Below are 24043 nucleotides of genomic sequence, written 5' to 3'. Positions count from 1 at the left end.
AGCCATCACAGAAACAACCAGGGTGGCGCAACCAGCTCTTCCTTCGACTTGATCCTATATGATTCCCTCTGTCATTGCCGTCTGTTCAAGACATCTCACACATGTGCGTTGCGAACATCAAGACGACCCCCCCTTAGCCACGCTTGCTCTCTTCATCTTATACCTGCGTTAGCAAGAAACCTAGCAATCTGACCTCCAAACTAACGTTAATGCTGGATAGAGCCAGGTGCCGATCCCTAGTTGCAAGCTTGACACGTATATACGGTACTTCTCTCAACTTCCCACCACAATCCAAACTCATAATATCGCAATTCTGCCCGCAATTCCCACGCCTATTTTGGCACATTTTGAGGATTCTCTCCCAGCCCCTCCTCCTCACAACCCTCGGTCCCTTCGGTGTTACCGCTAGAGTGGATTACGCCAACTCCTCCCCTCTAGCCCCACTTTGTCGAGCTCCCTGCCTCACCTGGTTGCCATCACCTAGACCGACCAACATTTATTTGCTCCTCTTTGCCTGGTCTACAAGCGATCATGGCTACTGTACCGTTTCGAGTCCGGTCCCTCTACGAGTATTCCTCACCTCATGAGGATGACCTACAGTTCCCGCCGGGCGTGATCATAACTGTGACGGACGAGGAGGATGCTGATTGGTATGGCGGAGAATATGTCGATAATGATGGCGTCAAGCACGAGGGCATCTTTCCTCGCAACTTTGTCGAGAAATTCGAACCACAGCCACCTCCTCGTCCCACGAGAGTCCGTACGAGAAAAGAACCCGAAGTTATTGTCCCGGCCCAACAGCAACAGCAAGAACCGCAACAACAACAGCCACCCCCAGTTGCCATCCCTAATGAGCCCGAACCTGAACCTGAAGCCAACCGAGAGTCCGGGCCACATCTAGAGCGGGATTCGGCTCCAGTCGCGGAGGTGGAACATGTCGAACCTGAAAGGACTGACTATGGCAAAGTGCAAACGCAAACTCCTGGACATGCCCCGCTTACTTCGGCTGCCTCTGCCGAGTCTGTCGCCGAGCCCTTCACCACCATTACTTCTGTACCGCCTCTCACCAAGCCTGCGGCGCCGGTTCACTCGACAGTCCCGTCAGTTCCTAAGTCGGTCCCGACCCAGCTAAAACCCGCTGGACCGCCGCCTGTATCGAGTAAGCCATCGAGCAATGCATTCAGAGACCGGATTGCGGCGTTCAACAAGTCTGCCGCTGCACCCATCGCGCCCTTCAAACCCGTCGGCCTGGGTGCTGGCGCACCCGGCGATCCCGGGTTTGTGAAGAAGCCATTTGTTGCCCCGCCGCCCAGCCGTAATGCCTATGTGCCACCGCCCCAGCAGCCAGCCGCTTCCAGAGTGTACAGACGAGAGGAGGATCCCGAGATTAAGGTAAGAGAGGCTGAACAGCACGAAAGCTCCGAGAAGGTAGGGCTTGTCTCTTCTGAACAGGCCGGCGAGAACGAGCCAAAGCCTACTAGCCTCAAAGAGCGGATTGCCCTCCTTCAGAGACAGCAGTTGGAACAGGCACAGCGTCATGCCGAAGCTTTGGCGAGGAAGGAAAAGCCAAAGCGTCCAGCCAAGAAAGCCACCGATAGTCACGAGCCTATGGAAGGCGGCGAGGTCACCGATACCACCGGACTGCCCACGACCCAAGGTCAGCAGCAGCAAGCGGAACAGCATGTCGGTAAAAGTTCTTTCGAGTCGGAGAGGCGCCCGGCGCCTTCCCGGCGGAAGTCCTCCAAGGGTCCGGTAGAAGTCAATAACGACGGCAATGAGGCGGACATGTCCGGCGCTGGCGATACCACAGAAGGTCAAGACGAGGACCTTACCGAGCGGGACGACAGCGACGAGAGACCTGGTCGTATGTCTCATGTGCCCACAGGAGCAGCTCCCATTTCAGGAACGGGAAAGGAAGACGAGGGCGACAATGATGAGGTAGGCGAGGAGGACGTTGACAATGATGATGACGACGTGGACCCTGAGGTACGACGAAGAGAAGAACTCCGTGCCAGGATGGCTAAGATGAGTGGCGGCATGGGCATGATGGGAATGCATGCCATGTTTGGGGCCCCTATAGGCGGAGGTGCGGCGCCGAAGAAAAAGAAAACGGAAAAGCAGCCAGCAGAGCGCCCAGACGAGAGCACTGGATCTGTCGCCACTGTGCCCCCGGTCCCTGTTCTTGGGATGATGCCATTGCTCGGCATGGGTGGTCCGCCACGCCTAGAGGATGCCGCTGACACGGAGATATCACGATCGCCCCCTTTGTCACCGAGAGCACCCCCTCCGCCTCCAGCACGGCAAGCAAGCATCTCTGAAGATGAGGATGATGTAGTTGAAACTACAAGAAGTAAGCTTGCGTGTCCCCGCGTCTGAAGTCATGGTGATTTATGGGTCGGACTGACAGGGGTTTTAGCTCCGTTGGCTGAAGGTGCCGAACCACCTCCTATCCCAGGAGGAAGACCAGCCCCTCCCCCAATTCCTTCTGCGAGTGAGTTCTTAGCCTATTCCTGACTCTGAAGTCCCCACAGTCACTCTTGTCTAACTCAAGGCAAAAACAGCACGACCTGTACCTTTGTCTCCTCGTCCCGCCGTGGCGTCCCAGAGCGAAGGTTCGGAATCTGATGACGAGCTCGAGCTCTCGGGGGCAGTTCCCACGTCGGAGACTACCGAGTACGGAGCAAGGTCCCCGCCTCCGCCTCCGCCGACGTTTCCTGCTGCCTCTCCAACGGAGTCTGGCCGACCGCCACCTCCCGTTCCGCAATCGGGTGATGATGCTCCCCCGACACCAGCGACAGAAGGTCTCCCCCCGTCAGCGAGCAAGCGGATGAGCCGACCACCTCCACCGATCCCCGGTACCATGCCCATTGTGCCGTCAACCCAAACGCGCCCACCTCCGCCTCCGCCTCCCACTGCCGCGCCCAGCGGGCCGCTGAGCCGCCAATCCACTCAGGATATGCCAAAATCCACTGGTCCTATCTCTTCACCGACGCGGGGTGAGATGGGAGGCGATGAGGAAGAGATTACGGAATACGAGGGCGATTACGACACAGACATCGCATCTTCGATGCCGCACAAGGATGCTCGGAAGTCACATGCCAGGGAGTCTAGTTTTGAGGATATCACGCCTGTCAGGTCTCCCGCGTCCGAGGTGCCTCCGTCTTTCCCGCCGCCTATCCCGACTGGCGGTGTGCCACGTTCTGCCCCGCCTCTGGTCCCGACTCAGGCGGCCCCGGTAGACAAGAGGCGATCCGTGGAAGCCCCCCGGGCAGCACCACCTCCCCCGCCTGCGGCGCCACCAAAGGATTTACCGTCGGCGGTATCTGAAGACGACCATGAAGCCTATGGGTATGCTTTTGAAGGACCATCATTCGGGCAGCGCTCTCCCAGATTAGATGACGAATTATACGTCGGAGCTCATCAACCACTACCTTCGCCGCCGCCCATGACGCGAGCTCCCCCCCCCGCGCCGCCCACCAATCGTGGACCACCGCGTCATTCTATGGACGTGTTGCGGCCTTCCGTCCCCATTCGAGGCTCGATAGACGCGCACAGGCCGTCAACGGAATCCGGCTTCATTGCTAATGATGTAGACTTGACTCCGCAGAGCGGTTGGTGGAGACAGCCAAACCAAGTGCCTCCCACCCTCCAGGGCCGTCGCGATATCTACCACGAGTCAGAGGAAGCGACGTCGATGGTTGGCGAGTCCCAAACTGTGGTGACGCGGACTATCTACATACTGTTCCAGGACTACTCACAGACGGTTGTGACGGTGCAGTACGACCCGTACGACGCGGCAAAGGTGATTGAACTGCATCAGCGGCATGAACCTCCCCCCCGCGCTCTGCGGCAGGATCAGCTGGAGCAGTCGTACGAGCGGTTCGGGCGGGCCATCGCCAGCGCCTGTTCGTCCAAGAAAGACTCGGTGGTTGGGGACGGTACGCCCCAGGGTCTTGTTTGCGAGCTCTTGCGGCCGTTTAAGGATGCGCTGGCACCTGTGGGAACGAGAGCATACGGGGCGCTAGTGTATTCGAACCTCGCGAACGCATCGACGCAGCAGTACGACGAGATTCGGCCCGGCGACATCGTGTCCATTCGAAACGCCAAATTCCAGGGGAAGCATGGGCCCATGCACGCGAAATACAGCGCAGAAGTCGGGAAGCCAGATCACGTTGCTGTTGTGGCAGAGTGGGACGGCACCAAGCGGAAAGTTCGGGCATGGGAGCAGGGACGTGAGAACAAGAAGGTCAAGGTGGAAAGCTTCAGGCTGGACGATCTGCGGAGTGGCGAAGTCAAGGTGTGGAGGGTGATGCCTCGAAGTTGGGTTGGATGGAATACTCAGCTCTAAGGTAGCTAGCGACTCAAGCAACTCTTAAGCCGTGCCAGCTAAACGGGGGAAGGTTGAAGGTTGAAGGGGTAAGGGGTAAGGGGGAAAGGGGAAAGGGGGGTGGCCTCCACTGTGTTCATGCGCCGTCGGGTGGCCTGCTGTGGACGGTTTCAACATGATATAAACACGGGGCCAATTTGGGTCGGTCTGATAAGTACCTTATTGTTCTTGTTCCCATTGCTTGAGACTGGAAACAGGAAACGGCACAGCAGCATGTTTCGTTCATTGAGCCTGGACTCACTGACTGGACCAGTTTTGAGAATTTGCGATGGCCGCGTACTCCCCTCCCCGTATGAAGAAATATATGACACAATGCTCTCTCGTTCTAGTCTTGTCCCCCTGTTCTTCTCTCTTTTTTTATCTTTTTTTTTACTTTATTTTTTCGTCTTTTTTTCTTCTTCTCCTTCTCGTCTCCTCCTCGAGGTAACGAGTCATCAAGGACCAGGTCAGGCATGGGTATAATGATAGAGGGACTTCGTTCCGCACTTCGTTTTCGTACTTATCCGTTGGGTGACTTTGTAAGGACTTGGATGTGAGACTTTTCACATCAGTATAACCAATCAATTTGGGGGTTTTGACATATGAACCCAATCTCAGCGACGGGTCGGTCAATCGAGGCTTTCAACTAACCCCGAGTAAAACGCCCGGGGATAGGCAGGCTGCTTGAGGCTCGTCTCTAATAACAGATAACAGAGATGCGATCCAGCGAGCTCAAACTCTCAGACCTCCTCGACTCCAAGGCTTGTCGGGGGGGGAGTTCTCAGCACTGCACACTGGACATGAGCTCCGAGTCTTCTGTCCGAATCATACATAAGACGACAGACAGCACAGCAGAATCTATTCCCTAATTAGCCCGTATAAGGCATCCGCCACCGGGGAGGGTTGACGCAGGCAAGCCCAGCGTGACGCGAGGCGAACCAAGGAGAACCATAGGTTCATGGCATCGTGGGTTCTTTCAACGAATAGAAACCTGCCACACGGCCGCGGTCCAGTCTAGAAGCTCGATCGGAGACAGTTGGTGCCAAGAGGTGGATGTGACGAACGAATCATGGGGAACCTGGTCCGCGTAAGACAGGCTATCTGTAGAACAGGAGAACAACGCTCGTCCTGCATGCACATGCATGACCAACTCGTGAAGGGTTTAAAAAAAGAATAGGAAGAAAAGAGAGAGCAAGAGAGAGAACTGGAGCTGGAGGACGAGATGATATTCAAGTCAAGGCGTCTAAAAGCCATTAGCCTCGAGGCGTTACGTTGTTGGGTGGGGGTTAATCGATTACTTCGTACTTTATCCAAAGAATTCCTCCTGGTGTAGGTAAAGGTACCTACCTACCTAGGTAGTCAGGCATCAGCACACTGCCTGATATGTACGCGCTGCGTATTGTGTCGTGTCGTCCTTTCCCTGGTTCGGGTGGTGTCGGCTCCCCTTATTATACAAAGATAATGATTTCTCGGTAATTACTCCTCTCCGTACATTGCCGAGTACAACATTGCAGCTCGCTGGCAATTGCCTGGGTGGGTGTACGTACGGAGGTACATGTACCTTACTTATTACCTACCTTATACAGTCTAAGGTGAGTAGGAGTACTCCGGAGTGCCATTTTAACATCGTAGATTCGTACCTCTTGGACGTAACTGCATCCTACCACTTCCATTACAACCACCTGCCTCCAAGTCTGCCTCCCCTTCTCCTTCCTCCGTGAATGAGCAGCATGACGTGGTGATGGAATGTGTTGGGTGGATGTATTAGGACGAACAGATAGAAGCTCGCCTTTTTTTTCCTCTCCTCTTTTCCTTTTCTTTTTTTCCTTTTTGTACGTCCACCCACCCAACCAACCAAGCAGCGTGTCGTGTGTTCATGCCTTCGAGGTGCAGCAGCAACAGCAGCACCAAGCCACGGAACCGGCATGCGCTTATGCATAGATGCCATTCCATCTGGTGCTGTTCTCTTAGTATTCTTGGGGCTTGGGCTGCCCTCGGACGATGATGTTCCCACCAGAGGTCGGAACTATCGGCCAGCGCCTTCATTCGATATTGGTCTCGCTCATCCACTCGATAATCGACCGCCTTGCCCATCATCCCGCCCATCATATCATCCCACTTAACCATACATCCTTCGACCCCCTTTCCCCATTTGAGAATCAACTTACTTCTATCGTGGCCATACTCGTGCGCATCCGGTGACCCGGCGACCCAGTGATTCAAGTGGTCCAGTGAATCCATCATCTCTACCCAAGGCTCCCACCCCCCAATTCACCAGGCTTAATAGGCAAGATAGTAACCTTGAACTTGAACTCAAGGCTGGCGTGAGCCAAACTCCTTGATCTGCTCTCCCTCTTATCCAACTAAGAGAAGCTTACCACTATCGATCTTCCTCTCATATTGCTTTCTCGACGCCAAATCGGTCGAGTTCAAAGAGTGATAACCTTCGCGGTGTCATCCTCTTCGGGGGTTTTTTTTTCTTCCTATTCTTTCCTCTCCATTCTCCTGGTCCATACACCTCTTCCTCATCTCCCCTCCCTCAAACCCGTGCTTCACGCTTCGCACAATGGCAAGATCCAACAGTCCGAGACCGCATACTGGCCCCAGCCGCGACACATGCGACTCTTATGAGACGTACGTGTCCGAGAACACGGCGCCTACGTCTCTCTACGCCAGCACTCAAGCATCCGTCGAGAACCCCATGTTCCTCTCCAAATTTCAACCAGTCTACGAGGAAGACATCTCCCCCTCCACGAGCTGCTGCCCCAGGTCGTCCTCCGACACATTTGACTCGGCCATTGCCTCGGAGGAGGACCTCTCCACGGAATCCGACCTCGGTACGCACGACGAAGATCAAAAGATCCCGCCCTTGCCGATCTACTACCGGCCTGACGTCGTCCATCACGACGTCCGCCCTTCCACCCCACATGACTTCGCCCAACTCTTTCCCTCCATGGATCGGCTTTCCATACGTCATGACGATTTGACTCCCGACGGGAACATGAATCTCCGCGTCGACACCATCGTGCCGGGACGACGTCAGCTCACCATGCAGCTCTTTCACCTTCGCATGTACGACTTGACCAGGAGGGAATTCTCTCTACGGAGGTACTGCAGGGATTCGGGTCGCGAGGTGTGCCATTCCCAGCGGAAGTATCTCGATACAGTGAAGGAGAACGGCGGCCCAGTAGTCACACGACGACAGTCCATGTCCGCTGCCCTGAGGTCCATCGCCTCCAGACGCCCGCAGTCTAGCCATTCATATGACAGCCAGCACTTCTCCCCCTCCTTCTCGTCCTCCTCCTCTTCCGCCTCTTCCATCCACAGCCAGCGGAGGAGGGCCCCTCCATCCTCCACAAACACCATCAAGCTCGAGTTCGCCAACTATGCTCGGGTCGAAGTCTCCAGGCGAGGAAACAACAAGTCCAAGCGCTACGACTTCGAGTGGTGGGGACATAAATACCAGTGGAAACGTGTTGTCGACAAGAACATCGACATCGTTTCATTCCACCTCCTGCGAGACGGCAGCAGCTCTGTCCCTGTCGCCCACATCGTCCCCGAGACACGTTCCCCCAACCAAATACACATCGACGAAGCCACCGGCGGCTGGATCCCCCCTTGTCACATGTGGATTAGTGACCAGAGCATACTGGATGCGGCGACTGATGTGGCCCATGTCATCGTCGCCACAGGCCTCATCGCACTCATCGACGACTGCATCAAAAGGCGATGGCAGCCCAAGAAAGTCCATCGCATCCCCGTCCCCTTGACATCCAAAACCGTCGACTTGGAACAGATAGGCCCGAAAGCCATCATGCGCAGCCTTTTGCAGCGCCGTGCTTCTGAACCTGCACCCAGACCGAGCAGGTTCCGTCCCGTTCATCGTACCCCCCTGTACTGAAACGTATACACTTTATGCGGCTATCAACAACCTCTGTTGTGTCATGGACCCCAGGAAACTAACACCGCTTTCCTCTCTCGGGCTGCTAGGGCGAAGAAGAGTCCATACCTGTTCTCTTCAGTCGTTGCGTCCACGGATTTCCTACCTTCGATCCCCTGTGTTATATACAATTTTCTTATCTTTCTTTATTTCTTCTTCTTTCTCTTTGACCACTTTTTTTCTTTCCTCTTCTCATACTCCCTCATCTAACTTCGGGAGTCCTTGTCTTATACTATTTTTCTTTATATTATCTGTGTCATATCAGAGTCAAACATGAACCTGGTGAGCAGCCGAAGGACGAGCGAGACAAACGGGTATGTTCAATCAAAACATACATATGTGATATGAGAAGAAAATGAAGAAACAAAGGGAAAAGGACAGCAAAACAGAGTCATCATACCGATGCAGCACAGAGATCTGTGGCCGTGGGCTACCTGCTTGGATTGCCGAAAGCCCAATGTCACAAATCAAGTCGAGAAATCGCACCCAGTCCACGAAATAACAGATGATGCGGTACATAATATGCATAACATAGTTAATTCGAATGACAAGCATGCTTGACTATTCCCAGTTGACCGAACCTCAGTGTCACGAGAGGTGTGATGTAAGTCACGACACCATATCTACAGACCACCAATGCTCTTAAAGATCATCTCTCACGTGTTTTCATGATGCCTTCTAACGTTACCGCCCTCGTCTTGCGCCAAAGAAGAAGCCACACGGGTGATCATGGGTCCCGTAGCGGCCAGAGAAATAGGCGGCTCAGTCCCCCCAAACGTCGGAATAAATCATGCATGGAAAATCGCGTTCCTTGTCATCACCACCCAGTTGGTCTTGGGTGCCCCAGAAATTCAACTGCAACATACTTGAGCCTCTGATATTTTTGATCACCCCGCCGGCAACGTTCAGTAAGTCTCGTTGCCCAGTCCGATGGCTTCTGCGCCTGATCCGGTAAACCATCCTCCAAACTCCAGCTTCATCAGCAGCCTTTCCACGCCGCCGGCCCTCTCTGGAATATATTGTCCCTGCGCATCATAGACGCCGTCCTCACCTGGGTCTGCAGATGCCACATTCCTTGAAACACGATCAATATCATCGGCAAACCCAGTATCGGCCTCCATCGTCCTCAGCGCAGCGATGGCCTCCTCCACGCCTCCCTTCACTTTCCTCTCCACCTCTTGTAGGGCAGCTTTGACGTCAGCCTCCTCGTTCTCCAGGTCGATAAAGGCGTCCACCACGCCCGCGTCGGCTTCCAGGTCCATCGACGTCCAGATCCCCTGGAGACGCTGAACCAGGGCGACGAGGTGGTCGATGTTGACGAGGAGGCCGAAGAGCGAGTCGGTCCACGGAGTCGAGGTGAGGAGAAGGCGATGGGAGAGAACTGCGAGGTAGCAGGCGTGTGCTGTTGCGAGGCTCTGGGGGTCATGATGGCGCCGGCAGGCCGGGGTCGGAACGGCGGGGTGTTCCCCCCTGCTTCTGGCAGAGATGCGGAGTGCCGAAGTGGACTGGGCTAGCCAAACGTCCTCGGTTCCATTGTCGCATGTACCCTCGAGTGGTGCGGTCGTCGTCACCTTCGGAACAGCTTCCGACGACGGTGGTCTTGGTCGGACCCTCTCTTCGTGCGCAGTCATCCAAGCGTGAAAACCGTCCCAGAGGACCGCGACGACCTCGGTCTGCAGATACGACTCCGTCTCGGCGAGGAAGAACAGGGCCGCGTTCGCCGTCACCCACGTGCTGCGCATGACGTTGGATCGTACCCTGAAGCGATCCCGAAGAAGCCGGACCTTGGCCTTCCCACTGCGCGTGCTACCGGCGGGTGGGCCCGGAGGCGCCGGGTGATGTTTTCGAAGCGATGTGATCTTCCATAGGTCTGTGAGATGAATGTGTGCTCGGCGGATAGAGAGAAGATAGGGGTTGGCGATGGAGTAGGTTTGCAGGTCCGAAGGGCTGAGGAACATATCTAGCGGTGAGGGGATCTCCATGGTCAAAACCACGGGTACGGAAAAGAGGAGATTTCGGAAAGGCGTCGTAGCCAGCGTTCGGGGGATCTGTTGCGAAGGACCGTAGCCGAGGCTCAGAGGGGCATCTGGCTTCGACTTGGTCAGCTGCAAGTGCAGCAGCTCCCGGGCCAGCTCAAGATCCTGGTCCTCGTCCGCGTGCTGTCCTTGCATCAAGCCCATGGAGGCCCACGTTTTGGCTAGCACGGCCATGACCTCGCCTTCTTTGACGGCGAATGCCCCCAGACCCTCGCGCTTCTCGTAGGCGAGGTTATCTGCTCGCTTCCACCGGCTACGAAGCTTTGCGTCTGCTTGCTGGGTCAGGGCCATTGCGAACTCCCCCCTCCCCAAGAGGAAGAAGTCGCGAAGAAATCGTAGGGTGTCGATGACTCTTGAGAGCGGCAGCAGCTTCTGCAGCGTGCTTCTTGACAGGCCAATCCGTATAGTGGTAATGGCTCTAGATAGGCTGGCGGGTTCAAGGGGATACGTCAGGGCGGATAGCTCTTTGAGGTGTGGGGAGAGGTTGTCGAGTCCCTGCAGGCCAGATTCGGTGCTGCTCTTCTCACGCACGTAGTTAAGAGACCTCCCGATGAACAGCATGGAAGATGCAGCGGACTCGCTGACGAAAGTTGGGAGCAGGGTAGGTTCAATGACATAACCCTAGAAGAATCAGATTCAGCGACATCGATCTTGGCCAACCCCAAAACACCCCAAAAGACACGGCGGAAAGAGCGGCATACCTCAACGGCGTCTTTCGCCTTCTGGATGAAGAAATCTTCTCCCCCAAAGCTCGGCAGTCGCCCGTATAGGATCCAGGCCGACACTTGTTTCAACCATGCCGCCTCCGCAGCGGATATGAGGCTCAAGGCAGTTTGTTCAATGTCCAGATAGCCCGTCTGCAGTTCAGTCCGAAGCCTATCAATAAGCTGCGCGCCGCGACAGCCATTGCCTTTGTTCCCGGTGAGGATGAACTGGACAATCCCCCACAGCCACTCCATACGCCTTGTCCAACCGGAGAACTCGCTTACGACGGCCGTGAGGGGCACGATGTTGTAGGCGCCGACAAGGTCCGGGTCCCTGCGCAGGATACCCTCCTCCACCTCGCGGACTTTGCGGCGGAAGGCAGTGAGATGTACGGACTTGATTGCGGTCGCGGTGGCGCGGCAGATTGTCGACGCATGGCCGACCGATACTATCTGGGCGACATGGCTTTGGAGCTTGATGTGCAAGTCGCTCAGGTGAGCCACTGAGGCGAGGAGTTCTCGTTCGGACGGGGAAACGAGGGGGAAGGCATCAGATGGGTTGTCGGTACGGAGGAGCGGCGAGGGGTTCCCGGATAAAGAGAGTAGGATCTCGTGCAGCATAGCAGATGGTATGATCGTCTACAAGTCGGAACGGCTCAAGGATCTGGTGGGGGAAGCTGGTGGTTAGTACGGAGTCTGCTCGGTAGCTAGGGAAGGAAGCAAGTATTTGGGCAGGGAGTTCGGTGTGCTTACCGAACGAACCATTCATGCGGCGGAAGCTTTCCGCCTTTGGATTCGTTTGGATTTGAGGTATGCCGCTATGTCATGAATGATGAGAATGAGACTGCCCAGGATCTCAAGGCGGCACATAGGGAACTTGTTGTAGGACACTGTAGGGGAAATGGGGGAGAGGTAGAGAGGTAAGGTTTGGCGGCGAGTAAGAGAACCAGAGCGATCAAAGAGCCCCGGGAGTTCTCACCAACGGGACGGCTGTAGTCGAATTGACATGTTGGTTTCTCCGTACTTTGGTGATTGCAGGGGAGGGTTTGGATGTCTTTGGTGAAGTTGCTAGCGGTATACGGTCAGCGATCAGGCTGTACAACCGCTGTAATTAGTAAGGTAGGTACCGTTGGAGTTACCTAAGGTAACGTACCTACACCACGTTACCTTAGGTACCTAATTACTTTGTACGGCACCCAGGAGTACCATCAATTTCCTCTCGGTTTAATCAACAACAAGCGCTTGAATACATCGTGATGCCGCTGCTATGCCTATCTGATGACCTTGAAAATTCCAGGGCAGGTCAATTAAGATTCGACTAGGACCAGTCCTCGTTCATAATGTATAATGTATTTCCACTCTGGGCGCATATATATTTCTGTGCAACTTCTCCGTATTTGGACCACGATTGAGGTCATAGGCGCTTTGCTGCTTCAATCCAATTAAAGAAGGGCCAAGAAAAGGGGGGGGGGAAACAAGGAACAGAAAAGACAGCTGCCCGAATGCATCACAACACATTTCTTGTCAGCTTCTGCTCATCTATTCACGTATATCCCAATGCCCGAAATTCAAAGCTGAGATTGGAACCCGTCCAGGTCAGACTCTAAGCCACTGTGGTAGGAATTAGGGAGCGGCACCGGCACCGGCACGGTTTCGGTTCTGTCCGTTCCCGACTCCTCCTTGTCCTTGTGCCGTGATGATACTCGCCGTGCCGCTCTTGCTGCTGCTGTCCCTATACTCCAAAAGAGGCTGGGGTACGGACCCTCCATCGCCGCCCCCGACGATGATGCGGCCTCCACCGTTGGCGACCTTGCCCACAACCATGCCCTTGGCAACGCTCTTGAGCACGGCCCGCCTGGAAACGCCGGTGACGTCGATGTAGACGAGCCCCACGTTCTTGAAACCGCCCCCGAGATTCCGAGATGCCTGGCCAGCCTCGGGGCCCCACCGGTGCTCTACCATCTGGGTGATGCTCGACGTGGTGCCGCCCAGAAGGTTCTTCCCCGCGAGCTCGATGCCGTCGACGACCGTGTTGAATGCCATCAGGCTCCTGTTGAGCAGACCGGGCTTGTACGACTCGATGGGGTTGCCGTCCTCGTCGTAACCACTCCCGGCCCCGGTTTTCTTCCCCGCCAAAGACGCACCGACGTTCTGCGCAACTCGACTGATCTGGCCGACGGTGGTTGCCGACATGTCGGCGGCCTTGCTGGAGAAACGGTTGATGCGGCGGATGTGCTCGTGTGTGGCGGGGTTGAAGGTCACGGGCTTCGCCACCGGCGTGGTGTTGTGAGCGAACGCCTCGGCTCCGCTTTGTAGTCCCTTGGCGATGATGTCGGACGAGGTGACGATGAGCCTCGACGCTCGGGATGCGCTGCTCACGAGAGAGGATTTTTTGTACGCCGGGTGCATGGCCATATCCATGTACTCCTGAGACGCTGGCTGTACTGTGACGGCCTGGGTGCTGTCGGCGGGCAAGGCGATTTCGACCGGCTCTGGGAGAGACAACCGGGTTAGTGATGATCCAACAATAACTGATAAGTTGAAGTAGGTGAGGGTAGGGGGAAATCGCGAGGAGGAGGAGGAGGAGGAGGGGGAGGTTAGGAAATTGGTACCTTTGGAGCCAGGCTTAATGCTGCTATCATCCAGCTGATATCCATCGGTCAGCTCGCCAATGACGCTGCCATCTTCCTCATCGACCAGAACTATCTTGCCGCCCTTGTTCGAGCTGTGGCTGCCCTGGGCATAGCCCTCTCCCGGTTGGAAGGCTGCCGGATTGTAGGCCGGAAGCTTTTCTGACTTGGCGGAGGATTTGGCGGCGGATTTGGCGGACGATGTGGCGGACGATGCGGCCTGAAGGGTCGGCGCAGGTACGGCACTGGACTTGTGGGGTGCGGGCGTGCGTTCGAGAAAAGCGGTGCATTGGGCGAGTATGGTCTCGAAGGTGTCAACGTCTTCTTGCAGGCCTTTCCTGCTGCCGGCCCTGGGGAACTCGATGCGAGTAAAGGCGCCGCTGTCGGGACCCAGATCCCATCTCGGGATGAGGTAGCTGGATGGCGGTTGGTGGTAGATCTGCGTAGTGGCTGGCAAAGGAAGGTCGAGCTCCGGCGGCAAATGCAGGTGCAGATAGAAGTCCTCTGCGGGGGTGCCGAGGCCAGAGATGTCGGCGAAAGGTGACGAGACCGGCACCATCAGAAGAGACAGCGTCTGGGGACCAGCAGGGTTTAGAGGCACTTCTTGGCCGTTGCTGATATGATACGCTTGAACGCCATCGATGGCATAGAGCAGCTTGGGATCCTAACACGTATTCTTTTGTGAGCCACCAACGCAGCAAAGCAGACCAATCGAGAAGCGCATGAACGAGAAGCCGGGATCAGACTGCCAGTCTGTTGCGTTGTGCATTGCGGGGGGAGGGGAAGCCGTACATTTTGTCCCGAAGCCATGTTGAAGTAAGAGGACTGGGTAGGGAATGACGGAGATTCTGCGCGAGATTCTGCGCGACTCTTTTGAGGGTCGCCAGGCCAGGTATCAAGTGCGGGAATGCGGAGAAGGTTCGTCTTGACAGTTGTTGGGAGACGGGTTTGTTAAGAGGAGAGTTGTTATAAGCACGAATATACTCGGTGCGTAAATATCTGTTATGGTGCTAATTATAGTGACCGCCGTATTGCTAAGACGGTAAAGGAAGGGAGAAAGAAGGGTGGTTTGGTTAATGGGCGAGAATTCGAATATTCGCAAGATCAGGGAACAAGTATGGGATTGGTTTAATTAACTTTGTACGGATACTTAGAGGCCCGTCATAAACGTCACATGGAGAAATGTGACAAGCGAAAGGGGGGCGGTGCTCTGAGAAGAAGCTCGTCTTCGTTTAGAAAGCGCTTAAGCTCCAACTCGCCAAACTCTCACCATAGGAGGGGCGCCAATGACGTCGGATTGTGGCCACGCTCCTTACGCGCTTTCCCCTCCTTTTTATGTAGCTCCTGTCAGGGGTGTCGCGAGTAATGTCGCGATTACACTGGTCGTTGAAACAGACTCCTACTGTACCTAAGGTACCTTAGGTAAGGCAGGGAGGTAGTGTGAGAGCATAGGTAGGTAGGTAGGTGCGTACCTATCTCCCCGTACAAGTACCTCCGTACTGACCAAGGGAAGGGAAGGAAAAAAAAAAAGAAGGAAAAGAAAAAGGAATAAGAAAGAAAGGGAAGGGAACAACGCAAAGAAAAGGGGAAAAAAGAAATCCGAACTTGTTAGAGTCTTAAATCCGAAGCCTATGTCCGATCCACTGCAAATCGGGGCCCGGAGCCGGGGGTAGAATATGCCGGCACAAAGCACGTACATCGTGCTTCGGAATTAATAATGTACAGATAAACTCCCCGATCCGTTTCATCTTCAGAGGTTAACATGAAGTACGGACGTTGTATCCTTATATAAGAACGGGAAGGAGTATATTCGGCCTACCTACCTTAATGTCTGCCGAATCTCGTCAGGATCCCCTTTAACGTACCGTCTTATGATATTCGATTCTTTCTCTTACTAGTCTTCGAGGTGGCTTTCTAAACCGAACATTATCGGGCCGAGAAACCTCCAGTGGCCACACGATACACTACCTTACCTATACACCCGTCGGCGAACTCCATCAACCGACAGACACACTTTCCTTTCTCTCTCACTCACGCGACCACCACTCGCCCACATTCGCACGCACCTTTTCTCAATCTCCTCTCTCTAGCATCCATCAGATATCAGATATCTCACATCTCATCTTGAGTATCTCCAGCAAGGACACGTTCATAAACGCACCAACCGAATTCCCCAATTACTACGCATCATCCTCACCACCCCACGACGCGTCAACAACCTCAGTGACCCTGGTCCAATTGAATGAAACCGGCCCTTTTTCTGTATCGTTCACGGCCCGCGCCCGGGCCAAACCGCCACCATTTCCTCCGACTGGTTCAAGTCAGTCCTCTCTCCCAAATCGGGCCCTGATGACACACTGTCTCTGCCCTCCGCCCGGACCACGCCCAAGACGCCCTTTGCCGAAGTCTCCACGCCAGACCTAGGCTCGGGCCCCCCGGCTGCCCCGAGGCCCCGTCCCTTCTGGCCCCCTGGCACGCCCCGATCCGAGGGAGCAGAGTCCCATGTCGTCGTAGCCCCGGTGACGTCCGAGGACCATGAGCAGAGGACAGTGGCTGGGTTCCCGGCCACGAAGAAATCCTCGAGAGACATGGAGGGCCCTACCCGGATACGGTCTAGCATAGCCTGCTTGCGATGCCGAAGGTCGAAGATCAAGTGCGACAACACCGGGCATTTGGATGCCGCCTGCGAGAACTGTATCAAGTCCGGCCACAAGTGCGAGTGGCCCGATCCGTCGCCGCTTCCCCCCAAGAGATCCGACCCCCCCACCAATCTCAGGCAGGACAAAGAATCCGGCCACGAAAGGAAGCGGTTCAAGAAGATCGTGGACACCTCCGTCCAGGACAGCCGGCGTTATGCCGAGGATATCCTGTCGGCGCCCTTCCTCGACAGGGACGTTTGGGACCAAATCTTTTCCACTTACAAGCGTCACTTTGCCACCGAGCTCCCTTTCCTTCACATCCCGACACTAAAAGACAAGATCTTCCAGTCCGATAAAGACCGGACCGCGTCGTCCACTTCCCCCGAGCTCAACCTGGTTCTCCTCGGGCTCTTGGCCCTCACGGCACGGTATCACCACGACCTCGTCAAGTACGTCGACCACATGTCGTCCCATCAGTCGCAAGACAGGTCGACGCCTTCGGTCCCCGCGTCGCAGGACAAGACTGTGGGTTCCAAGTCCCGTGCCGGCCGGATCAGGTCAGAGGCGGCCGCCGCCTCCGAGTTCTTCGCCAACGCCCTCGACAAGGCGCTCGGCTCTCTCAAGACCGCCATGACCAAGGCCACCGTGGAACGGGTGCAAGCCCTCCTCATGCTTGGCCTCTACGAATGGATCTCCAGGAACCACGACGGCCTGGGATCTTGGATGTACGTCGGCATGGCCGTCCGAATGGCGCAGGCCCTCAAGCTCGGCTTCGGCGACAGGCAGCCTCTCGTGGACAAACCGCCCCCCGTTATGACGGAAGACATGATCATTGACCGGGAAGTGAGGAGGCGCACCATGTTCAGCTGCTTCATCCTCGATCGCCTCTTGTCCTGCGGCATAGAACGCGTCTCGCTGATCCGCTCCGAGGACCTGCAGATCCAGTTGCCGTGTACCGAGGAAGACTTCGACCTGACCCGCCAGGTGTACACGGGTTTCCTCAAGACGTCCGACAACGATTGCGCGGATCCCCGACCGGTGGTCGAGAACAGCCCGAATGCCCTCGCTCTTTTCGTGCAGTTGGTCGATATCTGGGGCGACATCTCCCGGTACAGCTATTCCGGGGGCCGGTTTTCCGAGGCCAAGGGCATCACCCCGTGCGACGAAAGAGCCCGCTTCGCCCGTTTGCGACGGCAGCTCGACTGCTTCGGCGAGAGGCTCCAAAACCCAAAGGTGTTCATGAACTTTACACTTTCTCGGTCCAACTATTTCAAGCACGACAATCGCCAGGGCGCCTCTACCTACGTCTCGCTCCACATGCTGCTTTCCCTGTGCAAGATCATGCTGCTTCGCGAGTACATTCCCTTCATCCCCATCAAGTGTGCTAAGCCGAGCGGGCCGTTGGATCCTCCCACTTTCACGCCCGGGGAGGTCCCGCCCGTGTTCTGGGAGGAGACGGCGAAAGAACTGTTCCGCGCGGGGAGGGACATCGTCGACCTGATCGAAATCTGCGGGGACAAGCTGCCGCATTCCTCGCTCGTCGTGTTCGCCATCTGGCAGGCGGCCTTCATTGGCATTTACGCTCGGCACTTTCCCCACATGGACATGGACAACTCCCTGGTCAGCGAAGAGGAAATCCGGGATCGCGCTCTGGGAGGGCACACGGACGCCACGGCGACAGGGACAGGGACAGGGACAGGGACAGGGACAGGGACAGCAAGTGGCACCAAAGTGACGTTCGACGCACTTGGTAAACTGGCGCAACACTCGAACCTGGCCGCTGTATACGTGGCCAAATTTAGAGAAGCCGAGGAATTCTTTGCCAAAGTGGTAGCGGACTACCATCGGAATGTTGGAAGACAAAAAATCGCCAGGGGTCAAGATGGGGGAGGACAGAGGTTAAGCATCCGCATGGGCGGAGATACGGGCGGGATCGAGGAGTGGGTGAAGAGACAAGAAGGGATCACGAACAACGCATCCATTATAGAGGAGGAGCGACAACGCAGTTACGCCGATGGTTACGATGGGCCACAGGGACCACATGGACCACATGGAGCTCACGGACCTCACGGATCTCATGGAACTCGCACGAACCATGCAGACAGTGCTTCTTCCATCGCCCCCGAACGTGTGGGAACGTCTTCCCGGTCGCAACTCTCCTCCTTTTCGGCCATCAACGGCCCCCGGACCCAACCGACGCCGAATCCCGATGCCCACCATTTCCCGGGCATGAGGGAAGAAGCGAGATGCCATCAGCACGTCCACTACGGTCCCGTGTCCCAACAGCTCACCGGATCCGACAGTCCCGCGGCAGACAGCACGATCATGGTCCCCGACACCACGATCGGTTCGGATTTGAAAGTCATGGAAGACGTGGAAGGCAAGCGGTTCGGGACTTCATACGTCGATATTCCGGATTTCATAGGATTTGGCGATTTTGGGATACTGCCGAGTCTGTGGCCGATGGAGCCGGGGATGGGTGCCGTGGACGACGACGGAACCAAGCTCGTCTTTGACCACATCCCGGCAGCAGAGGGGATGGCAGCATCATCCGAACTTGGCTGCTGATTTGTATGACAACTTAGCCTCAGAACACGTCTAGTTTCGACGGATATTGCGACTTTTTTTTTCTGGTCTCCCGAGGAACTGAGACATGTGTTCGGATCTACAAGAGACGTCTTGCATAAATGAAGAATGGGCTTCGCTTCTGATGAGGCATTCGCACAACTTCAACTGCCACATCGAGATCTTTGTTTTTTTTCCACCTTCCTTTCTTTCTTTTCCCCCCTCTTCCCCTCCCAGCATTCCATCTTGTTCAGCTTATTCTTCGAGTGCTAGGGCTTGGAGACAGAGAATACGCCGAGTCATGGATCGACCGTTGACGAAAGCCAATATCTAGGGCGGACCGTCAGATTGCCCGCGCAAAATGGTCACCAACTTGGGATCCTAGTCTCTCTCCTTGTGATTTGCATTCTCGATGCACCCACCGGTGACATCAGTGCCCCGACCCGTGGTCAACGGTGACCTCGGCGAATTTTCGCCATGAGGTTTTGCATGCTTGATAGCCAGACATTGAGTCAGGCAGCCTTATCTGGACCGGATTGCAATGTAAACTGAACGAAAGTGATCTAAGAGGCGGCATCGCGGATGCTACGGGAGTCAGAAAATCTCCGGTCTTTGATCCGACTTCATCCGATTATCGCCGTCGAGTCAAGGCGCAGTATTTGCGGTCAGCTGCTTCTCCCGAGTTCGCCGGTGTGTTGTTGGCAGCTTCAACGGACGACGCGATGACGCGACGATGGGGGACGAGTGGTCGACTCGACCATTTTGCAACCTCGGAGCCGGCAACTTCTTGAGCTTCTTGCTACTTAATTACAGTCTACGGATAGACGGGCTAAACGGGTAGCCCAGTGGCCGCCACCACCGGCCGGGCGGTACAACGACGTAAGACGCAACGCATCGCTAATTTGGTCCCAGGTTTAAATGAAGGCTAAACTGCCTTTCAGAGGATTTGGGCTTGTGGCGAGAGTTTACGCCGTCTTGCTGTTCCTAACCGGCTTTCCTTCCCCCCCTAAACGGAGAAAGCGTAGCAATGACTAGGAGGCCGTTACAGTTGGATTCTTAGCTTGTCTTGCCTACAGGCTCGCAGACAGGCACAGCCAACCATGACCGAGACGCCGGGCTCCTTGGTGCACACTCACAAGCCCAGGACGCTAGAGTTACCCTTCTTCGTGCCGTTCGCGGCTTTGGAGTTTAAAGCCAGGCTCCCCAGACATGTGAATGGTTCGAGGTTGAATCCTGATATTAGTTATCGTGACCCTTGTCCAAATCCTTCGAATGGCAAATGGCCTTGCTGATTTTAGACGAGAGATTCATGTCTATCAAATATCTTTGTAGACAGGATTGGTTGGACAGGCGACGAGTCAGTCCTATCGCATGAACAGACATGCCTCGCTGTTGGCGTGTTGCGACGCTTATCGACGAGCTCTATAAGATAAGACTGACTGGTTGAAGATTGACTGCAAAAAGGCATTGCCTCGCCTTGAGGTTGAAAGCTTTGAGGGAAGACCCGGAAGAAGTGTCTTTTCCGCTCACAGAGGCTGGGTTTACTCTGTTGTTCTTCCCCTGTGACACCACACCATGGCATTGCGCGTCTTCCTCCCTTTCGTTGCCTTGCTGGCCGATACACTCGCTGGCGTGACGCCCGTCCGAACCTACTCCGAAGGCCCCAGCTTTGACGAGAGGCCTCAAGATACTCTTCCTCCTCCTCCTCCTTTTCCTCTTCGGCCTGCAGGAGGTATTCGACCTCGGAGCCATCCCGCTCCAGAACGAGTCGGCAAGGGAACATTCGAGCAGCTGGTGGACCACGACAATCCATCCGGGTCGACTTTTCAACAGCGCTACTGGTTTAACGATGACTACTGGGGAGGTCCGGGGTCTCCCGTTTTCCTGCTCAACGCCGGGGAGATGGACGCTGGTCAGGGGCTTGGGTGGCTTGGCAACGATACCCTTCCCGGGATGTACGCGCAGATATTCAACGGGGCGCTGATTCTCTTCGAACGTATGATAACCCCCCCTGACATGAACAATGAATTACTCTCGCCTTCCGGGAATCCCCGGGACGATCCGAGCCCTCTGACAAACATGACAGACCGATATTTCGGCGAATCCCTGCCCCGCGACGAATTCACCGCGGAGACCCTCCAGCATCTCGACGTCCGTCAGTCCATCACGGACCAGACCCGGTTCGCCCAGCATGTGAAGCTGGAATTCGATCCCGACGGCAAGTCAAACGCGGACCAGTCCCCGTGGGTACTCATGGGCGGCAGCTACCCGGGGGCGCTGGCCGCCTGGACGTCGAGGATCGAGCCGGGCGTGTTCGCAGCCTACCACGCGAGCTCTGCGGTCGTGGAGGCCATCCACGACTTCTGGACATACTACGCGGTCACCGAGGCGGCGCTGCCTCCCAACTGCTCGGCCGACGTACGCCGGGTGGTTAGCCACCTCGACCGCATATTCGACGAGGGATCGGAGCGAGACATTCGGGAACTCAAAGAACAGTTCGGCCTCGGGAGCCTCGACCAAACGGGTGACTTCGTGGCCTACCTGGCGCAGCCGCTGGGGCAGTGGCAGGTGGATCCCGGTTCGGTGTTCAAGTTCTGCGACCGTCTCGAGGCACCCGCCATCAACGGGACGGTAGTCCCCTCGGACGACCAGGCCGGCGTGGGCTTGGAGGCGGCCCTTCCGGGGTATGCGACCTGGATCAAGGAACATTACGGGGAACGGTGCTCCAACGGGTCGTGCAGCACGTTCGGGCATCCCGAGAAGTTCAACCGGCCACACGACCTCGGCGCGGACCGGGCGTGGTTCTGGCTGTTGTGCAACGAACCTTTCTATTGGTGGCAAGTAGGGCCCCCTGTGTCGGACGGGAAGAACGTCGTGTCGGGGTTGCTGCGGCCGCAATACTTCCAGCGCATGTGCGACCTTTACTTCCCCGAGGTGGGCGGGTTTGCGCCGGCCAGCGCCAAGGGTCACACGACGGAGGATATCAACCGGTACACTGGCGGCTGGGACGCCGAGTTCGACAAGGTGCTGTTCTGCAACGGCGAGAATGACCCGTGGATCTCGGCGACGCTCAGCTCGCGGTTCCGGCCGGGCGGGCCCAGAGAGTCGACGGACCAGACGCCCGTGCTGGTTATGAAAGGGGGGAACCATGTGCCGGACTTCGATCTGCGCATGGAGGACGGCGAATTCATGGACTTCGTGGACAAGGAAGTGAAGATTATAGGACAATGGCTGAAGGATTGGAAGCCGAATTCGCAAACCGCTATGTATGAGGCGTAGACATTGGGAAATTCCTTAGCAGCACCAAGGGGCCCTCTGCCCTCTCCTTTGTCGCTATGAAGAAAGAAGCAAATTTTTTTTTTTAAGCATCTCGTCTCTGGTCAACCATCGTCGTCCGGGTCCCCCAAGCCGGGAATTCGGGGAGGGTTGGTCATAAGAGGACACGGAGGTTCGGGCCATCTCAATGTACCTGAGGTGAAAAACCGGGAATACGGTATACCATACGATGCTGATGTGGAAGGACCGACCAGGCATAGGGTAAGGTAGAAACGGCTACTGCAGGTATCTTTGCGGGGAACCCGCGTACTAATGACGTTGTTCATGGATCATGGGAGGGTCCGAAAAGAAATAGAGGGAAACCCCCCTTATCAAGTACCTTGAGGTAAGGAGCTTCCACCATCTACCGGTGCTTACAGCTTGAATGGAATCGACATGTGCACTACTCTCACATTCCTATATTGACATATCGTACAGTTCTGAGAAAATGAAGTTTTGTCTCGATCCGACGTCTTATGCAGCGACCTCGTTGCCTTCCCTGGAGGAATGGGCGGCTCTCTGGAAGGCGTGGAATATCATCGCCAGGGGCATGATCCCAAATGAGGAACTCCACGAGAAGCCCATCAAGTTGCGAAATGCCTGTATCTTCTATCTGGGTCACATACCCACTTTCTTAGACATCCAGCTGTCCAAGACAACCGGACAGCCACCCACTGAACCGGCTTATTATCATTCCATCTTCGAGAGGGGTGTTGACCCAGACGTCGACAACCCGGAGCAATGCCATGCGCACTCTGAGATCCCCGATGAATGGCCTCCGGTTTCTGAGATTACAGAATACCAGCAACGTGTCCGGCCTCGACTCCAGGGGCTGTACAAGGACGGCCAAGATAGTGTCCCAAGAGACGTAGCCCGTGCTATATGGGTGGGCTTCGAGCACGAGGTTATGCATATGGAGACCCTGCTCTACATGATGCTGCAGAGCGACAGGACACTGCCGCCTCCTCACATTAACTACTTAGAGAGGTATAGTTATAGAGCCTATCCTCTAACCGCTAACTACTAATAAGGCCGTAAGTTTAACGCTAAGTTAGCCGAAAGAGTATATGTCGGCTATTTAATCGGTTATAAGAGCACTAATATATACCGAATTTAGGTGCTAAAATTAGGGAGGATTCTGCGCACGAGAGATATTACCTTTAACGAAAAACTGTTATATAAAGATCGCGATATAGAGCCGCCGGTTACCGAAGAGGTCTTCGAGTAATTAAATCTGCTAGTGGATTATTAACTCCACGATTCTCTCGCTATTACTATTAACGTTGCCGATCTTCTGCTTTAACAGCTGCTAGAGCAGAATACCACGAGGGAGGCTATAGCGGAGGCTGCTACTGCTGCTATTGCTGGTGCTTCTAGGGGGGTGGATAGAGGTGCAGGTTTAATAACTACTACAGAATCTGCAGAAGAATAATAATAGTAGGAATAGCAGGAGGCACCTAATTAAGAGGCACGTGGAATAGGGTAAAGAAGCCTTATAACGCCTTCCACGCCTCCGGCGGCATCTACGGCACCTACTTTAACGTCTTCTATAATTGCACCTATAATTGTGTCTTTAACGGCACCTGTGTTCCCTCCTTTAATAACTATAAACGGCCCTCCTATTTAAGATCTTTCTAAAAGGATCTTTCTCTATCCAGGCGGATTATAGTAATCTTTAGGCTATATTATCGCTACAGGAAAAACTTAAAGTTCGCTATTATGTAGAGTGCTGATTTAGCGTTACGCAGGAGTCTAATAACGACCTAGCACGTGTATTATCAGATACTACCACAAACTTATCGAGGTGTAACTTGCGCTATTTATGTACTCGGATGGAGTACTTCCGAC

At 55.3% G+C, this 24043-nt stretch overlaps 9 protein-coding genes across 9 annotated transcripts; 6 read left to right on the top strand and 3 right to left on the bottom strand.

The window, feature by feature from the left end:
- The first annotated feature begins 215 nt into the window (after positions 1–215).
- On the top strand, positions 216–4502 carry SODALDRAFT_375 (hypothetical protein). Its single transcript, XM_028614720.1, has 3 exons — positions 216–2350; positions 2417–2491; positions 2562–4502. The coding sequence occupies exons 1-3, from the start codon at positions 532–534 to the stop codon at positions 4346–4348; spliced, it is 3681 nt and encodes a 1226-aa protein (XP_028469603.1). The 5' UTR covers positions 216–531; the 3' UTR covers positions 4349–4502.
- A 1402-nt stretch (positions 4503–5904) lies between these two features.
- SODALDRAFT_342 (hypothetical protein) lies at positions 5905–6771 on the bottom strand. The gene is made up of 2 exons (XM_028613064.1): positions 6007–6771; positions 5905–5939 (listed from the first exon to the last, which is right to left on the bottom strand). The coding sequence occupies exon 1, from the start codon at positions 6608–6610 to the stop codon at positions 6131–6133; it is 480 nt and encodes a 159-aa protein (XP_028469602.1). The 5' UTR covers positions 6611–6771; the 3' UTR covers positions 5905–5939; positions 6007–6130.
- A 161-nt stretch (positions 6772–6932) lies between these two features.
- Positions 6933–8267, top strand: SODALDRAFT_302682 (hypothetical protein; the record flags this gene model as incomplete). The annotated part of the gene is made up of 1 exon (XM_028608932.1): positions 6933–8267. One exon carries the CDS (start codon positions 6933–6935, stop codon positions 8265–8267), a length of 1335 nt encoding a protein of 444 aa, XP_028469601.1.
- A 547-nt stretch (positions 8268–8814) lies between these two features.
- SODALDRAFT_302678 (Spc97/Spc98 family protein) lies at positions 8815–12083 on the bottom strand. The gene is made up of 3 exons (XM_028608931.1): positions 11800–12083; positions 11044–11710; positions 8815–10963 (listed from the first exon to the last, which is right to left on the bottom strand). The coding sequence occupies exons 2-3, from the start codon at positions 11665–11667 to the stop codon at positions 9212–9214; spliced, it is 2376 nt and encodes a 791-aa protein (XP_028469600.1). The 5' UTR covers positions 11668–11710; positions 11800–12083; the 3' UTR covers positions 8815–9211.
- Positions 12084–12669: 586 nt separating this feature from the next.
- Positions 12670–14486, bottom strand: SODALDRAFT_335794 (hypothetical protein; the record flags this gene model as incomplete). Its single annotated transcript, XM_028612546.1, has 3 exons — positions 12670–13538; positions 13659–14340; positions 14469–14486. 3 exons carry the CDS (start codon positions 14484–14486, stop codon positions 12670–12672), a joined length of 1569 nt encoding a protein of 522 aa, XP_028469599.1.
- A 26-nt stretch (positions 14487–14512) lies between these two features.
- SODALDRAFT_353910 (hypothetical protein) lies at positions 14513–18883 on the top strand (the record flags this gene model as incomplete). Its single annotated transcript, XM_028613668.1, has 3 exons — positions 14513–14594; positions 15685–15899; positions 15998–18883. 3 exons carry the CDS (start codon positions 14513–14515, stop codon positions 18881–18883), a joined length of 3183 nt encoding a protein of 1060 aa, XP_028469598.1.
- An 85-nt stretch (positions 18884–18968) lies between these two features.
- Positions 18969–19994, top strand: SODALDRAFT_374214 (hypothetical protein; the record flags this gene model as incomplete). The annotated part of the gene is made up of 3 exons (XM_028614660.1): positions 18969–19067; positions 19154–19335; positions 19440–19994. The coding sequence occupies 3 exons, from the start codon at positions 18969–18971 to the stop codon at positions 19669–19671; spliced, it is 513 nt and encodes a 170-aa protein (XP_028469597.1). The 3' UTR covers positions 19672–19994.
- Positions 19995–20900: 906 nt separating this feature from the next.
- On the top strand, positions 20901–22210 carry SODALDRAFT_325977 (hypothetical protein). Its single transcript, XM_028610045.1, has one exon. It carries the CDS (start codon positions 20960–20962, stop codon positions 22157–22159), a length of 1200 nt encoding a protein of 399 aa, XP_028469596.1. The 5' UTR covers positions 20901–20959; the 3' UTR covers positions 22160–22210.
- Positions 22211–22586: 376 nt separating this feature from the next.
- Positions 22587–23398, top strand: SODALDRAFT_225 (hypothetical protein). The gene is made up of 2 exons (XM_028607361.1): positions 22587–23182; positions 23313–23398. The coding sequence occupies exons 1-2, from the start codon at positions 22644–22646 to the stop codon at positions 23317–23319; spliced, it is 546 nt and encodes a 181-aa protein (XP_028469595.1). The 5' UTR covers positions 22587–22643; the 3' UTR covers positions 23320–23398.
- The last annotated feature ends 645 nt before the right edge of the window (positions 23399–24043 follow it).

This window comes from Sodiomyces alkalinus (assembly GCF_003711515.1).
Source record: "Sodiomyces alkalinus F11 unplaced genomic scaffold SODALscaffold_1, whole genome shotgun sequence".
Classification (NCBI taxonomy): domain Eukaryota; kingdom Fungi; phylum Ascomycota; class Sordariomycetes; order Glomerellales; family Plectosphaerellaceae; genus Sodiomyces; species Sodiomyces alkalinus.
The sequence above is the reverse complement of the archived record's forward strand: the minus strand, read 5'-3'. Positions and strand labels throughout refer to the sequence as shown.